This window comes from Pygocentrus nattereri, chromosome 5 (genome assembly GCF_015220715.1).
Source record: "Pygocentrus nattereri isolate fPygNat1 chromosome 5, fPygNat1.pri, whole genome shotgun sequence".
NCBI lineage: Eukaryota > Metazoa > Chordata > Actinopteri > Characiformes > Serrasalmidae > Pygocentrus > Pygocentrus nattereri.
This window is the reverse complement of record NC_051215.1, coordinates 45,687,935-45,705,302: the sequence shown is the minus strand read 5'-3', so window position 1 is coordinate 45,705,302 and position 17,368 is coordinate 45,687,935. Positions and strand designations below refer to the sequence as shown.

At 42.9% G+C, this 17,368-nt stretch overlaps 1 protein-coding gene and 1 non-coding gene across 2 annotated transcripts; one reads left to right on the top strand and one right to left on the bottom strand.

Moving 5' to 3' along the window:
* Positions 1 to 593: 593 nt before the first annotated feature.
* Positions 594 to 17,154, bottom strand: tacr2 (tachykinin receptor 2). The gene is made up of 5 exons (XM_037538418.1): positions 15,846 to 17,154; positions 9,016 to 9,210; positions 8,335 to 8,485; positions 5,222 to 5,418; positions 594 to 2,237 (listed from the first exon to the last, which is right to left on the bottom strand). Exons 1-5 carry the CDS (start codon positions 16,280 to 16,282, stop codon positions 2,045 to 2,047), a joined length of 1,173 nt encoding a protein of 390 aa, XP_037394315.1. The 5' UTR covers positions 16,283 to 17,154; the 3' UTR covers positions 594 to 2,044.
* Positions 12,074 to 12,144, top strand: trnag-gcc. The gene has a single exon. It is a non-coding gene; the product is annotated as a tRNA-Gly (tRNA).
* Positions 17,155 to 17,368: the final 214 nt, after the last annotated feature.

The following is a 17,368-nucleotide window of genomic DNA, read 5'->3' as shown; positions in this document are numbered from 1 at the left end:
TAGCAAAAGCAGAACCCTTTTGGTGCTATATAACCATATATAACTCATTCTCCATCAATCTGAAGAAAGAACCATTCCAGCCTGAAATAGTTCTATATAGAACTCATGGTTCTAAACAGAACCATTTAATTTACTAAAGAAACCTTGAAGAGATATTTTTTTAAGAGTGCATACTGAGTGAATCAGAGACAAATCAAATTTTTTGAACATTTAAAGATCAAACTGGCCCTTGCTGCTTATTTTGGGGGTTCAGTCTTCAGCGAGTGAAATGGGTCCTCACTGGGGATTAGGTTAGGTGAGTTACTTGACATTCTACTCTTTGGTCCTGAAACAACTCCACAGATGCTTTAGCAGTACATTTTGGGTCGTTTGAGTTTTAGTAGGTTTGGTTTAGACATAAACGTGTTTATAATACGGGGCAGTTGTGGGCTGCAGGTTAGGGAACTGGCCCTGTGCCGGTTCGATCTCCAGCACCGACAGTCCATGACTGAGGTGTCCTTGAGCAAGACACCTAACCCTCAACTGCTCCCTGGGTGCCGTGGATAGGGCTGCCCACCGCTCTGGGCAAGTGTGCTCACTGCCCCCTAGTGTGTGTGTATTCACTAGTGTGTATGTGGTGTTTCACTTCACGGATGGGTTAAATGCGGAGGTGGAATTTCCCCGTTTGTGGGATTAAAAAAGTATCACTTAACTTATAAGCCTTACTGTGCAGTTTGGAATTCATCTTCAGTGAAGAAGCCCGACGGGTTTCACAGCTGAAGCAGTTCCTTTTTCTTCCTTACTTTCCTCATTTCATCACTCTGACACTCTGTCAGTCCCCATCTGTCCATCTAACTTTGTCTCAAGCGAAGAGTACCCAAGCCTTTCTGTTCTAAAGGCATATGCATGTTGTGATAAACCCCTGGTGTCCTGCTTGTGTGTTCTTCTCTCTGTGGTGTTCTTTGACACATCTCTGAGAGGCGCTCTTGATCTGTTTGACAGCTGAAATGGGTTTTTGTTCTTCATGATTCTTCAATCATCCATTACTGCGGTCAACTTGTTTTGCCAATGCTGAACTTACCAATATGTTCTAGCTTCATAATCATCTATTAACATGTTTAATATTTTGGCTGATTGATTAATTCTGCTTATTTCAGCTTCAGGATGACCTGCTTTACTGCCACTGAAGCAATGATAACAGACTTTTTTGTTAGCTCTCTTTTGCATGAACTAAAGAAAGCACACACAACTGGCCAAGAAACAGTCCAGGTAATTTTATCCTAAAATGGGAAGACTAAGGATAAAAAGGCCTTTAATTCCTACATGGTTCAGCCGATATACATGCATATACTGTATGATCAAATTAAAGCTGAAATTCTGCACAGTCACTGATTAATTTCAAATTCAAGGTGTTGGAGTCCAACACCACAACAACACAATTGAAATACTGTTCAGACAGTCACAGACGACACTGTATGTACAATTGCAGTGAGCTTTGGCCTATATGAGCACTTACTTCAGGTGTTATAAACTCACAAAGAGCAGTTTCATCTACATCAAGCGATCCCTTTTCCTCCTCCTTTCCCTTACACTGTCAACCTAACACCATTGTAAATGTATCTACACTACGTGTTGCCTTGTCCTGCTTTATAGCAATACTTGACCTGAGGCACAGATGCCTGGCTAAAAAAACTGTTAAGAGGTGTTTGATCTACTGGATCTTCACATCTCACCTCTCAAGCAGTTGCTTTTTATAATGAGAGCTGCCACCTCACACTGAGGCAGTATTTACAGCTTGAGCAATTCACCTATTCGCACATAATGATCGACAAAACCAGGTGGCACACTTAAAATAACCAACCACAACAAAGAACAGTGACAATTAAGACTTAGTGCTTATGCCATGGGAGTACCCTTCTACTCCAGCTGAACAACAGCCCTATAGAACTCAACAGGAGCAGCGTTCAAACTCCTTAGTGAGGTATTTGGTGGTGATGTGAGTGTGCCAGGCTGCAGGAGGTCCCTCTCTCACTCTGAGCTGTCTGGAGTCTTCATTCAAGTGAACCTAGGATTTGATCAGCTTGGGCGTGGCGTCCTCCAGAGCATTAGCATGGTTCCGGGACATCATGCTGGTGGTCTCCGTGCGATAGCTGCGGGTGGTCCGGAAGGTTCTCATGCGCTGCAGCTCCATGTTGTCCTCCTCTGAGACCTTGACGAGTGGACACCAACGGAATGCTTGCCGGAATCCTGACCGGAATCTGAGGAGACGCAGCAGATGTTGACTAAAAGTATTCTACCCCAGTGCTGGAAGCTTCAGGTTTAGAAAGTCAAAAATCTGCTGTAGGATTTTGTTCCAGCTGCCTACATTTTCTAACTTAAAACCCAAATGTTTAATAGATTTAAATCTCTTTAAGGAACAGTAGCTTCCCATAACAGATTAAGACTAAGCAGAGATTAAAATGGATAATCAGCATCACCTGTGAGATCTAATCCAGGGGTATGTTTCTCAGAAGCATGTAAACACTGTCTTCATATTAGCTGTTTCCCCAAAACCTTTAGTACCTAATGTAGAATATTACCTACGTCATTATCAGTGGTGGACAGTAACTAAGTAAATGTAATTAGTTACTGTACTTAAGTAGTTTTTTCCTGTATCTGTACTTTACTCAAGTTTTTCCATTATTGGGCGACTTTTTACTTTCACTCCACTACATTTCAGAGTCTAATATCCGACTTTTTCCTCCTACATTTTAAGAAATCTGTCGTTCCTTTTGGTTTCTTTGTGTATAAAAACGTAACATGTCAAAACGAAAGAAGCGCAAAGCCAGAGCACCAATCAGGTCACAGCGGTCACTTTGTTCTGAGCTTGTTTTGGCCTGTTGGTCATACCGACCCAGTGCAGCACACGGTTCTATGTCAGCACAGCAGCGTCAAATTTGGGAGCACTTCTACTAGGACTTCTACTTTTACTGGAGTAATATTTTAACTTGGGTATCTCTACTTTAACTCAAGTACATGATTTGTGTACTTCGTCCACCTCTGGTCATTATTTAAAGAGCCCATTTCATGGACTTTCTGTCACTTTTATGTAGTTAGGTCTCCCCCAATCACACGATGCTACCAACACTAGGAGGGTGATGGCTTCACAGGCTTCCTCCGAGACCTGTGAAAGCAGCCACCACTTCTTTTCGAACGTCACGGGACAGCCGACCACGCTCGGAGGAAAGCACCAACCGCCAGATCTGTTACGTCAGCTAACAGACACCTGCACTGACTAGTATCACATTGAGTGATGGGGGGGGGGGGGGGGGGAGGGCCATCCTACCCACCCACAGACAGCGAGGCCAACTGTGCTCTCTTGGACTCCTGGCTACAGACGGCTGCAGCATCACCAGGGATCAAACTTGTGATCTCCTGATGACAGAGCCCATTTCATGGACTTTCTGTCACTTTTATGAAATAAGCCATTTATGGACACCAAGCTGCAGAAACAGCCTGATCTGAATTATGTTTTAGTGATGTTATGAAAACCAATGCATTTAAATATATACATGGATTTAGCCTACAACTGCTCAGTCTTCAAAATCAAATCAAAACAAAATCAGCTTGTTTAATTCAAGAGAGTTTGTAAAATGGTCAAGTATAAATGCATTATGACTGTTTGTGATATGTAAACTGTATAAGAGTTACAAATGGACCTTACAGAACAAAATAAAATAACATGCAAGAAAAGTGTAGGATATGGGTCTGTTAACAAGTCAGCCACCCCAGTTGCTCATTCCTAAACTTGCTCCAACTTGCTCTATTCCTGATGGACAGATGCTGTGACCATGTCATCAGTGAACAGCCTTTAAATGTTCAATATTTGTACTTTTTTTTATTCTCAATAGAATTTTTTATGTTTATTATTTTTATACTATGTTGTTTAGCACAATACATTGTACAATTACATTTTACACTATCTGAAAGCATTTAGGTCCGAGTTTTTATTATTGCCTACTCAAAAAATAGACACAGTGATATGAATCAGATGCAAGGTAATTCATCTGATTCTACTATGGCACAAATGCTTTTACCTATATCTATAATTCCTAAATAATGACCTCATTTATTTACCATGACTATCCAAAAAAACCCAAAACATGTGTCTTCAAAAATGAAGACTTCACTTTTAATGTACGTTAATGTGAATATAGTTTATTCCAAGTAATACTGAGGGATTATATCTCTTGACTGTCTTGGGAACGCTTTGGTATCCCTCCGGAAGAGCTGGAGGAGGTGGCGGGGGAGAGGGAGGCCTGGGCCTCTTTGCTTAGGCTGCTGCCTCCGTGACCTGGACTCGGATAGGCGGTTGAGGATGGATGGATGGATGGATAATACTGGAACATATGGAGATATTACGATGTTGGTTTGCCTATCCTTGTTGATCCTTTATGTTTTCGACTTATTGTCTAATGTGCCTACATGAAAATGACGGTCTCTATTATTCTCACTTTAATAATAGCATCACAATGTATTATTATTGTATTATCTGTATTTTAATTACTTTAAGGATCACTTTCCCAGACACACTCAAAAAACATTAACCAACAGGGTTGTGAGACTTATCAACTGAAAATATGATGCCATTAAATACATGAAGTGTGATGTCTTTAAGTAACTTTATATGGAAAATTGACAAAAATGAATGAAAGTGGATTTCAATGAATGAATGTTGAGCCACAGAGAATTCTATTCCAATGAAACTGAAATCTCTTTGTATACAGACTCTATTTGAATGGAAATGTGTGCCATTATCAAATAAACTTCACAAAACAAGTTCTTTTTTCAACACAGTAGTTAAACCCAGTCCTGAACCACATTTTCTTTTTTAAATGGAAAATCTCCACTAAAAATGCTGTGTCGTTCAGAATTAGGCTTAATCACCTTCTCAAAAAACGACGCTAAATTATATGTATCCATACTTATCCTTACAGTTGTGACCAAAGATGGACCAGAAGTATTATGGATATAATAGCAGACAGCGCTTTTTGTGAGAGCGGTGCTGCTGTGGAGTTGTAAAAGCAGCTCAATATGCACTTATATCAGAAACACTGCCTTAATCTATAAGCACACACCAGAAGTCTAGCAGACTAATGAGAACTAACACTGAGATACTCATTCCATACATATCTGTAAAGGCATGGAATGAGACTCACACCACTGCCTTCCTTCAGCTCCAGTAGGAACAGTAAATCTTTACCTTTGGTTCAGACAGCAGTATATGATGGGGTTGTACATGGTGGAACTCATAGCCAACCAGAAGATGGCCAAGTAGACCTGCTGGATGTAATGCTGGTTGTAAATGTCCCTCTTGAAGCTGCCCAGTATGAAGTAGATGTGATAGGGTAGCCAGCATATAGCAAAGGTCATCACCACCACTATCATCATCTTCACCACCTTTAACGAAGAGTAAACAAGTATGAGTCTTTCTTCACGTATAACGCATATAGTCAACACAGGAATCTGGAAATGGATATAGATAACAAAGGAGGCCCTGGAGGCCAGGAGCGATAAACAGAAAGATACTATTATTAAAATAAGACAACTCTCCTGTAGGAAACAATAGATTATCTTATATCTAATCTAATCAGAAATACCTTCATCCATTTAAGATGCACATGAGCAAGAAACGTGCAGGGCAGCTAATGTGGTCAAACTCAGCGCTTTACAGGGGAACAGTAAGTCAGCGAGTCCTTTAGCAGCAGTGTTTGTTGGAAGGACAAAGCTGTAGCTCATTGGTTTTAAGACCAGAAGGATGGAAGAGTTAAAGTGACAGTCCTCTAAAATAAAGAGCGGACAAATTAAATACAGACAGTTTTTCTATTATACTTAGTGTTGGAGGCTTTCGTGTCATTCTCTGTGAAGTATATGATCCTTGCTTTTTTCTGTTGCTGAACAATGAATAACATGTCCTTATTGGTCTTTGACAGGAAATTACATGCCCAAATCAGAAAAAGTTGGGACGCTGTTCAAAATGCAAATGAAAAAGAAAGCAGTGATTTTATCCCCAGTCTCCAGTTCCACCCGGTAGTTAGGTCTCCCCCAATCACACGATGCTACCAACACTAGGAGGGTGATGGCTTCACAGGCTTCCTCTGAGACCTGTGAAACCAGCCACCACTTCTTTTCGAACGTCACGGGACAGCCGACCACGCTCGGAGGAAAGCGCCTGATCTGTTACGTCAGCTAACAGACACCTGCACTGACTAGTATCACATTGAGTGAGGGGGGGGGGGGAGAAGGAGGGCCATCCTACCCACCCAGAGACAGCGAGGCCAACTGTGCTCTCTTGGACTCCCGGCTACAGACGGCTGCAGCATCACCAGGGATCAAACTCGTGATCTCCTGATGACAGAGCCCATGCTTAGATGGTTGCGCCACTCGGGAACAAAGCAGTGATTTCTAAAATTTACTTTGAGGTTTATTTCATTGCAGACAGTGTGAACACAATGATTTCATGATTTGTTCGGTCAACTTCATTTTATTTGTAGATCTATTCCTGCCATTCAAACCTGCAACACATTCCAAAAAAAGTCAGGACGGGACAATTTAGGGATAGTAATGAAGTAAAAGAACTAAGTAATGATGTGATTTTCAGCAGGTGACTGTAATTGTGATTTGATACAAAAGCAGTATCCAGAAAAGGCTTAGTCCTTTAGGAGCAAAGAGAGGCCGAGGACCACCAGTTTGCCACAAGTGTGTAAGAAAATGATTGAAATATTCAAGAACAACATCCCTCAAAGACAGATAGTAAGTGAACTGGATATTTTACTCTCTATGATGCATAACATAATTAACAGACTCGAGGAATTTCAGAGCACAAAGGGCAGAGACACAAGCCTAAGCTGAATAACTGTGCTCTCCGACCGTCACTCATCTATAAGTGATCTAAAGGTTTGACAAACCTTTATCGAGCACTACAATATGTAGTTACATCCACATATGTCAGTTAAAACTGCACTACGCCAAAAGGAAGCCTAATATTGACCATATCCAGAAGTGCTGTTGACTTCTCTAGGCTCAGAGGCATCGGGGATGGACCATCACACAGTGGACATGTTTATTGCGGTCAGGCGGTGATCAGAGGTTTTTTTAGAAGAAATGGATGCTATTTGCTCCAGACCAAAGCTGAAAAGGAGTCCAAAAGCCAGGGTCTGCCATGGTGTGGGGTTATCAGTGCCCTTGTCAACGATAACTTCCACTACTGTAATGGCACCATAACTGCAAAACAGTACATAGACTTTTTGATTAACGTGCTGCCTTCAAGATGACATCTTTTCCATGGATGCACTGCATATTTCATCAAGACAAAAGTGTAAAACCACATTCTGCACAAATTACAAAGGCATGGCTGTGGCAAAAGAGGGTGCTGGGAATGTGGGTGCATTTTAAAATGTAAAACGTGAGAACGAAGACCCTGTAATGCTGCACCTTAAAACTTGACAGAATTACACCTGAAATGCGTCGTCACTTGGTGTCTGCAGTCCTTAAATATAAGTACTGTGAAAAGAAATGGCAGCATTACGAAGTGGTAAATGCTTTATTGCGCCAACTTTTTAAAATACGTGGAAAGAAAATTAAAATGTGTTTATTTTGAAAAAAAAAACTACAAAATTTATTAGGTAAATGTTCTGTTCTGTTGTTTTCAGTGTAACTTGACTTATACAAAAATGAATTACAAATCACTGTTTTCAGGTTTAATTTTAATTTACCATACCGTCCCAACTTTTTCTAGTTTGAGGTTGTAAATAAACAAAAAGGAGGTCTCTAACTGAGCAGAGAAGAAAATGAAATTCACATATATGAACATACTGTATATGTCTGCCCTGCGATGCACTGCTGACCTGTCCAGGGTGTATTCTGCCTTCCACCCGATGACTGCTGGCATAGGTTTCAGATCCCCCGGAACCCAGAGGGATAAGCAGCTTAGATGATGTGTGTGTGTGTGTGTGTGTGTGTGTGAGAGAGAGAGAGCATTATCTTGAGATAGTATAGAGGTACTTTTGTGTCTCTGTATACATATACATTTCTCCCCAATTGCTCCCCGGGCGCCATGGATAGGGCTGCCCACCGCTCCGGGCAAGTGTACTCACTGCCTCCTAGTGTGTATTCACTGTGTATGTGGTGTTTCACTTCAAAGATGGGTTAAATGCGGAGGTGGAATTTCCCCATTTGTGGGATTAAAAAAAGTATCACTTATAAATGCCCGTATGCAGTAAGCACACAGACTTAATGAAATCTCAATCAAGTGTCAAGCACTCATCAATATGACCCAATCTACCCAGAATCATGAGCAAGGATGTTCAAGCTGACCTTGCGCTTTGCCTGTATCTGGTGCTGATAGTGATCTGAAGCTTCGCCAGGGATTTTGCTGCCCCATAGGCGCTGGCCCACCAGGCTGTAGGTCACCAGCATCACCAGCAGGGGGAGCAAGTAGATCAGGATAATCACAGCAATCTGGTACCTGGAGAGTTTAAATAATGTTTCACTGTAACAAGTGTTTAGATCATGCACTATACACCAGCATGACATTACTAATAAAACAATCACTAATAAAAGACCAATACGTATATAATAGCAGGCACTGTCCAAGTCATGCTCACTTTAGGGCAGGTTTCCCAAACATGGAGTAAGCCTAGTCTTGGACATTCCAATAGTAATTCACCACTGAGACCGCCATTCATTCCAAGACTAAGCCCAATCAATGTCTGGGAACCCGGCCCATAGAAGCATTAATTACTCGGTCTGTAAGGGAGAATGCCGTCCTGCATCTTTATGCCATTAAGAACCATTGTTAAACTAAATCTTTGGCAAATCTGTCTTTAAAGTCCAAAGTACATTTCTAACAAATATTGTATTTAAGGAGATGCCTCTTTAATTAGACTTCTGTTTAAGGACCACCATAGAAGATTAAATCAATAATCAAGTCATTTACTCTTAAAGCTAAGAATATGTCATTAAAACAATAAAGAAAGGCTTTTTGGTATTTCTTACGAGAGCTGGTGCTTCCCTCCGTAGTCATCAGGCCATTCCACCATGCAGACAGTGCGGTGAGAGTAGAATTTAGTGCTGGAATAGAAACACTGAGGGAAGGCCAGGGAGAAAGCCACAGCCCAGATGACAGCAATCACTACTTTAGTGGTGGTGGAGGAGAGTCTTGACTTGAGAGGGTGGATAATGGCCATGTATCTGTTGAGGTAAATGAATGACATCACCACCATAGTCATACATTTAAATGCCAAACACACATTTCGAAATCAGACCAAATGCAATGATTTTGCGTGATGCAACTGCAAATCATGGAACAGTTGGCAACAATTCAGTAGAAATTATGCCAGCTCTCTTCTGATGAAGGGAGACTAATAAATACAGCTGTGACATCAGTGCAGACAAAACACAGTTTTACCTGTTTACAGTGCTCAACATTAACACTACGTCATTTCCATTTGTGGAGAGGGAAAGTGTTGCCCTGTGTCAGGGACAGAAGTGACACTGTTACTATTACTAACACAAAAAGATTACCTCATAATAATATAGACTACACTACACTCCCAAACCCAGTGCTGCTTAAGCATATTTCTCATTATGTAAATAAATAACAGAAGTGGACTTTCTTGTTGGGAAGTCACGCTGAGTAACAGCAGCAGGATAAGGATGTTGTGTGATGTTTGGGTGTAACGCAGAGTGAGGTTGAGGCCGACGCATGTGCAGAGACAAGTGAGATTTATTATGGGCAAATCCAGGGTCATGGTTAAAACGGTCCAGGTTCAAATAGCCAATACGGAGAGCAGGAGGGACTGACATGACAAAATGAACACAGGCTAAACACAGAGAACAAACAGCAAAAGTCAACTCAAACAAGCATAAACATCCAAACAACAATTCAAACAAAGACCAGCAACCAGACAGGGGAAAAGACAGAGCTTAAATACATAAGGGTAAACGAGTGACAGGTCAGGGGCAGAGTAACCAAGCAAGGAGCCGGACTTGGATCAAAACAAAAGGCACATGGACTAGACCAAAACAAAACACGAACACATGGACAGGACCGGGAGGGGCCGATCGTGACATTGGGCACAGAATCACTTCCTTCATCATCATTTTCTCAGTGTAGTTACCTCATTTTCATGAGGAATGAAGCCCGAAAGAGAAAAACACACACACACGCACACACATACATATACATACATACATACATACATATATATATATATATATATATATATATATATTCAATGAGAATATTTCATTCATTCAGATCTAGGATGTGTTATTTGAGTGTTCCCTTTATTTTTTTGAGCAGTGTGTATATATATATAAAAATAAAGGGAACACTCAAATAACACATCCTAGATCTGAATGAATGAAATTCTCATTGAATACTTTGTTCTGTACAAAGTTGAATGTGCTGACAACAAAATCACACAAAAATCATCAATGGAAATCAAATTTATTAACCAGTGGAGGCCTGGATTTGGAGTCACACACAAAATTAAAGTGGAAAAACACACGACAGGCTGATCCAACTTTGATGTAATGTTCTTAAAACAAGTCAAAATGAGGCTCAGTGTGTGGCCTCCACGTGCCTGTATGACCTCCCTACAACGCCTGGGCATGCTCCTGATGAGGTGGCGGATGGTCTCCTGAGGGATCTCCTCCCAGACCTGGACTAAAGCATCCGCCAACTCCTGGACAGTCTGTGGTGCAACGTGGCGTTGGTGGATGGAGCGAGACATGATGTCCCAGATGTGCTCAATCGGATTCAGGTCTGGGGAACAGGCGGGCCGGCCCTCCAAAGAAATGGCACCCCACACCATTACTGACCCACTGCCAAACCGGTCATGCTGAAGGATGTTGCAGGCAGCAGATCGCTCTCCACGGCGTCTCCAGACTCTGTCACATCTGTCTCATGTGCTCAGTGTGAACCTGCTTTCATCTGTGAAGAGCACAGGGCGCCAGTGGTGAATTTGCCAATCCTGGTGTTCTCTGACAAATGCCAAGCGTCCTGCACGGTGTTGGGCTGTGATATGTAACATATGTATGACAGCAATGTCAGCAGTGCCCAGTAAAGGCAACAGTTGTCCAGTAAAGATTATAGAATTTATAGAATCTTAAAATGTATTAGCTTCAAATTGCAGCAGTGCCCTGATGGGGGAATAATAGTGATAACAGCAACAAAATGTTCAGTGAGATGCAGAATTTATGTTGTAGCCTCCAGGAAGATGCTGTTCCTCAGCCTGGTAGTTCTGGCCTTAACGCTGTGTAGCCTCCCACCTGAATGGAGGGGGGTAAACAGTCTGCTAGCAGGGTGTTAAGAGTCCCTCACGGTTCAGGAGGCCTTTTCCCTGCACCTGCTTTTGTAAATGTCACTGATGGTGTTTAGGCTGTAGTCAATGATCCTCTGTGCAGTCTTTACCACCTGCTGCAGTGCCAGTCTGGCTGCAGCACAGAGGTTGCTGTAACACACATTGATGCAGGAAGTGAAGATGCTCTCCACCACATACCTGAAGCAGGAAATGAGGGCTGAGATGCCAAAGCCAGCCAACTTCAGCCTCCTCAAAAAGCAGAGGTGATGATGGGTCTTCTTCACTATGCTGGATGTGTTGTAGGTCCAGACGAGCCTGTCAGATATGTGAAGCAGGAGACCACCTCAGCAGCTGCCCCATTGTTGTGGAGGGGAGAGGCCAGTCTTCCTAAAGTCCACAATCGTCTCCTTTATTTTCTTTACATTGATGGAAGGGCCTCCGGTATTTCTACTCCCTGCCTGAGATAAACTCAGCCCATTTAGTGTCGGTGTGTCAGTCAGGGCTTGTGGGATGTTGTTGGGTTACGGTTTTAATATATATATTTATTTTACTGAATCTGTGACCCTACAGAAATAAATGTGACTTTTCTTTGTAATGCTAATTAAGGTCACTAGTCACAATTTCCATACTTTAGGAAAGTTTATGTCTCAGTATTAGCATTAGCATCAGCAGATACAGTACGGTGAAAAAGTTTTAAACACCTGAGAAATTTATACTTAAGCAGATATTTATTTGGGCAGTAAAAAGCATTGGTGGTTCAGTGGTAGAATTCTCGCCTGCCACGCGGGAGGCCCGGGTTCGATTCCCGGCCAATGCAAGCTTCCTTTGGGGCAGTCGTGGGCTGGAGGTTAGGGATCTGGCCCTGTGACCGGAAGGTCGCCGGTTCAATCCCCAGTGCCAACAGTCCATGACTGAGGTGTCCTTGAGCAAGACACCTAACCCCCAATTGCTCCCCGGGCGCCGTGGATAGGGCTGCCCACCGCTCCGGGCAAGTGTGCTCACTGCCCCCTAGTGTGTGTGTGGTGTTTCACTTGCATGGATGGGTTAAATGCGGAGATGGAATTTCCCCGGTTGTGGGATCAAAACAGTATCACTTAATTAACTTAATTAAAGTGTTTATTTGGTGACCTGTCCAGGGTGTATCCACTGGAATAGGCTCCAGCACACTCCGGCGACCCTGAGGGAGAAGCGGCTTAGAATATTTTGACCATATTATAAATTTTAGGCATATTTTCAAACTCCAAGCTGGATAAACTTGAATGCTTAATGGATTTAAGCATAGCAGGTGATGTGTATCTGTGTAATGAGGGAGGGTGTGGCCTAAGGAGGTCAACACCCCATATCAAGGTGTGCATAATTATTAGGCAGCTTTTTTCTTCAGGCAAAATGGGCCAAAAAAGAGACTGAACTGACTCTGAAAAGTCAAAAATTACCAAAAGTCTCACAAATTGTTAAGATATTGGGGCGTGATCAGAGAACCATCAAACGTTTTGTTGGAAATAGTCAACAGGGTCGCAAGAAACGTGTTGAGAAAAAAAGATGCTAATTAACTGCCAAGGATTTGAGCAGAATCAAGAGTGAAGCCACCAGGAACCCATTATCTTCCAGTTCTGTCATATTCCAGAACTGCAACCTAGCTGGAGAACCAAGAAGCACAGATTTTTCAAAGGTTTTATGGACTGATGAAATGTGAGTGATTCTTGACGGACCAGATGGATGGGCCCGTGGCTGGATCAGTAACGGGACAGAGCTCCACCTCGAGTCAGACGCCAGCAAGGTGGAGGTGGGGTACTGGTATGGGCTGGTATTATTAAAGATGAGCTGGTTGGAGCTTTTCAGGTTGAAGATGGGCTCAAAATCAACTCCCAAGCCTACTGCAAGTTTTTAGAAGACACTTTCTTTAAGCAGTGGTCCAGGAAGAATCTGCATCTTTCAAAAAGACCATGATTTTTATGCAGGACATGCTCCGTCACATGCATCCAAGTACTCCTCTGCATGGCTCGCCAGTAAAGGCATTAAAGATGAAAAACTTATGACATGGCCCCCTTCCTCACCTGACCTGAAGCCAATTGAGAACTTGTGGGCAATTCTTAAACGGGAGATTTACAGTGAAGGAAAACAGGACACCTCTCTGAACAGGGTCTGGGAGGCTGTGGCTGCTGCTGCACAAAAAGTTGATCGTCAACAGATGAAGAAACTGACCGACTCCATGAATGGAAGGCTGTTCACTGTTATTGAAAAGAAGGGTGGCTATACTGGTCACTGATTTTTTATTATTATTTTTTTTAATATGTCGAATGTTCATTCGACATATTAATGTTCAATGTTAATTCTCACTTAAACAGATGAAAATAAAAACGTGAGATGGGAAAATGTGTGTTTTTCATTTAGCTGCGTAATAATTCTGCACATTAATAGTTGCCCAATAATTGTGCCCATATAGATCTTCTCCTAAGAAAGCCAAAACCTCACTTTTACTTTCTTAAACATTCATGATTAAATGAGAGCACTGTAGTTGGTGATTAATAAAAATAAACCTCAAAAATAAGACTTGCCTAATAAATGTGCATACAGTGTATGTATATACATTCTAGTAAACATTCCAGTAAACACTGGATTTACACACACACACACACTCAGAAAAAGACATAGGCAGAGCCACAAACACACACACACACACACAGCAGACACACTCAGAAACACACACACACACACTCAGAAACACACACACATACACTCAGAAACATACATTTACACACACACACACACAGAGAAACACACACAGCAGACACACTCAGAAACACACACTCAGAAACACACACACATACACTCAGAAACACACATTTACACACACATACACACACACACACACACACACACAGACACACACTCAGAAACACACACATACATACACACACACAGCAGACACACTCAGAAACACACACACACTCAGAAACACACACACATACACTCAGAAACACACATTTACACACACATACACACACAGACACACACTCAGAAACACACACATACATACACACACACACAGCAGACACACTCAGAAACACACACACATACACTCAGAAACACACATTTACACACACACACAGAAACACACACAGCAGACACACTCAGAAACACACACACATACACTCAGAAACACACACATACACACACACTCAGAAACACACACATACATACACACACACACAGAAACACACACATACATACACACACACACAGAAACACACACATACATACACACACAGACTTTTTTCTCTGCAAAAAGGAGCAGAGAGCATTTCTCCAATTCCAATTTTAAACATAAAAACACACTTAACCTAACAAAGCCTGTAGAAGAGCAGCAGCGCCCACTTTCCCCCAGACCACGCAGACCAGATCCACCCTTTCCATCTCAGCTGAAGTGCCTGCCTTTACAGGTCTGTTAGTGCTGAAGTGACTCACATGTGAGGTCTAGACGGGTTTCAGCACCTCGGGAGGTGAGAGGCGCTATGCGCTGATACGGAACACGTGCGCCAAACCACCCCATACAGAAAACAGACGTGTGTAATACATAGATCATACATAGGTCTGATACACGCACTCCATCCACGTAAACCTGTAACCACAATGTTGTCTGTTTGCCTTTGAATATTAAATTATGCAAATGTGTCGGGGAGAAATATTTCGATTTCATCGAGATGTTTGTGGAAGAAACAAGGAGATGCATAAAACCCTCATCCAACATGAAGCTGGCATGTACGTCATATATGCCTATTGTGTTACACATATATGTTTGTATGCCACACACACTACACGTACTAGATGTCCATGAGATGAATGACAAACCTGTTATTTTGCTCAAATGTCCACTAATCATAACTTTTGCATAGTAATGAGAATATATGGCATTTCCCTAAAGTCATTCACTCGTGTTAGCTGGAAATGTAGTTCATCACCTGATGTGTCACATATGAGAAGAGCTCAGTGTCGAAGCCAGAGCATCACGTTTCACCGCACAGATAAGAGCCGCTGTTTAACTCGGATCCCCAATAAAAAAGCTGCGTTGGCGCAAACAGTAGTCCCTATTACCTGATGTGCAATAACCAATCAGCTGCATTTGCAGGCCATTTACAGCATTTCTAGTGAAATAATAACACTAGTGATATAATAATTAGGATATGAAGAGTGGATATTACAGTTAGTTCGTACAGTTTGATCAGCTAATGTGCTGCAGGACGTGAAAAGCTGCGCGCTAAAGCCAAAGGAACCCCTACAGCAGTACATGCTGGACGTGGCGCAGAGCACAGGCGTTTACTGACCCTTTCCTTGTCATTTAGTGAGCGTTTTCCTTTTTTGCTCGTTTACAAAGTCCACACGTGTAGGACTCGCACTAAACCTGCTGCACCATTTAACACGCACAGCCCAAAGCTGCAGGCAAACCAGTCTGAACAGGTGGGGTTTCATGAGGCTCTGCACGCTTGCGAGAGAAATCTGCCTCCCTGCTCATCTTCTCACCTGTCTACGGCGATCGCTGCCATGGAGTAGATGCTGGAGAACACAGCCGTGATGGGGAAGAAGTTCTGAAACTTGCAGTATCCTAAGCCGAAGTACCAGTCGTTGTGGACGGCGTAGACGAAGTTGAAGACCGTGTTGAAAGTGGCCATGGAGGCGTCGGAGAAGGCGAGGTTGACGATGAAGTAGTTGGTGACCGTCCTCATGCGCTTGTGCGCCACGATGATCCAGATGACCGTCAGGTTGCCCACGACGGACACCAGCACGACCAGACTGTAGGCGACGGCCCACAGCGCCACTTGCCAGTCGGGCTGCTCGAACATATTGCTGGAAGTGTCGTTCCCGTCGTCCTCGTCGTACAGGGCGGGCGTGGAGGACCACAGGGGCTCCGGAGTCGCCTCCATGTCGGCTGGAGGATCCCAGCAGCGCTTTGAGCTCATCTCGCGCCAAAGCCGGCTGAGACTGGCGACATGGTCGAGCCGCGTGTCGAACGCGTTGCTGTCTTTCTTTCTTTCTTTCTCTCCCACAAAACTGCAGTATTTCAGACTGAAGAGCTGAAGCCTGGTCGTTCACGGCTGGTGGCAGCGGTCAGCTGCTGGTGCAGCGCTGCTCAACGTGTTGAGGAACTGGAGGAATGTGTGCCAGTCCTTAGATGTGTGTGTGTGTGTGTGTGTGTGTGTGTGTGTGTCAGGTGGGAGGTGGGTAGGACCTTCATTCAAACAGCTGCATGTACTGAACTACAATTAGGATGGTTTTATATTCATGCCATAATAGTTTTACTTGTAGCTACTGAGTTGGAATCTAATTCTTTCTCAATATCAAGTGAATCCTTCACATTAAGTTCTGTTTGTTTGTTTATTTATTTATTTATTTATTGGGGGGGGGGGTAGTAACTGAATTCTGTTCTGTTTCACCTTCTGGACTGCTTTGCTTTCTTTTTGGAGCATGTATTTTTGGTCTGCAATAAAGTGTAAAAGCTCGAGAAAGAGAGTTGTGAGCAATATCAGAGCTGAACCAAGAGAACACGATGAAATGAAAAGGAGGAGGCCACTATTTCTCCTACAGGAATGGGCACTAAAAACGGCTCCGATGGTGGTAAAGGTCACCTCCAGCCACAGGACTAACCTTTACAGTGGACACAGTAGATGATGGACACTTCACCCACAGATTGACAAAAACACACAACATTGTGACAGCGCTGTCTACTTTCTTACAGCGTTGCTACAACGTTGTCAAAAGGTGGTGTTGTTTGTTGTCTGAACAAGGTTGTCACAACGTTGTTATAACCTCGTTATTCAGTAACGTTGCCAATGTTTTGTGCTATGACAACCTGTTAGGATTCTAGAAGGTTGTCAAAACGTTCTCAAAACGTTGTCAGATAACATCACAACTTCCTGAGGGATTACATTTCAGCGTAGCAGGTCTACGTTGTTGTAACAACATATGAAACACCACATACACACTAGTGAATACACACACACTAGGGGCAGTGAGCACACTTGCCCGGAGCGGTGGGCAGCCCTATC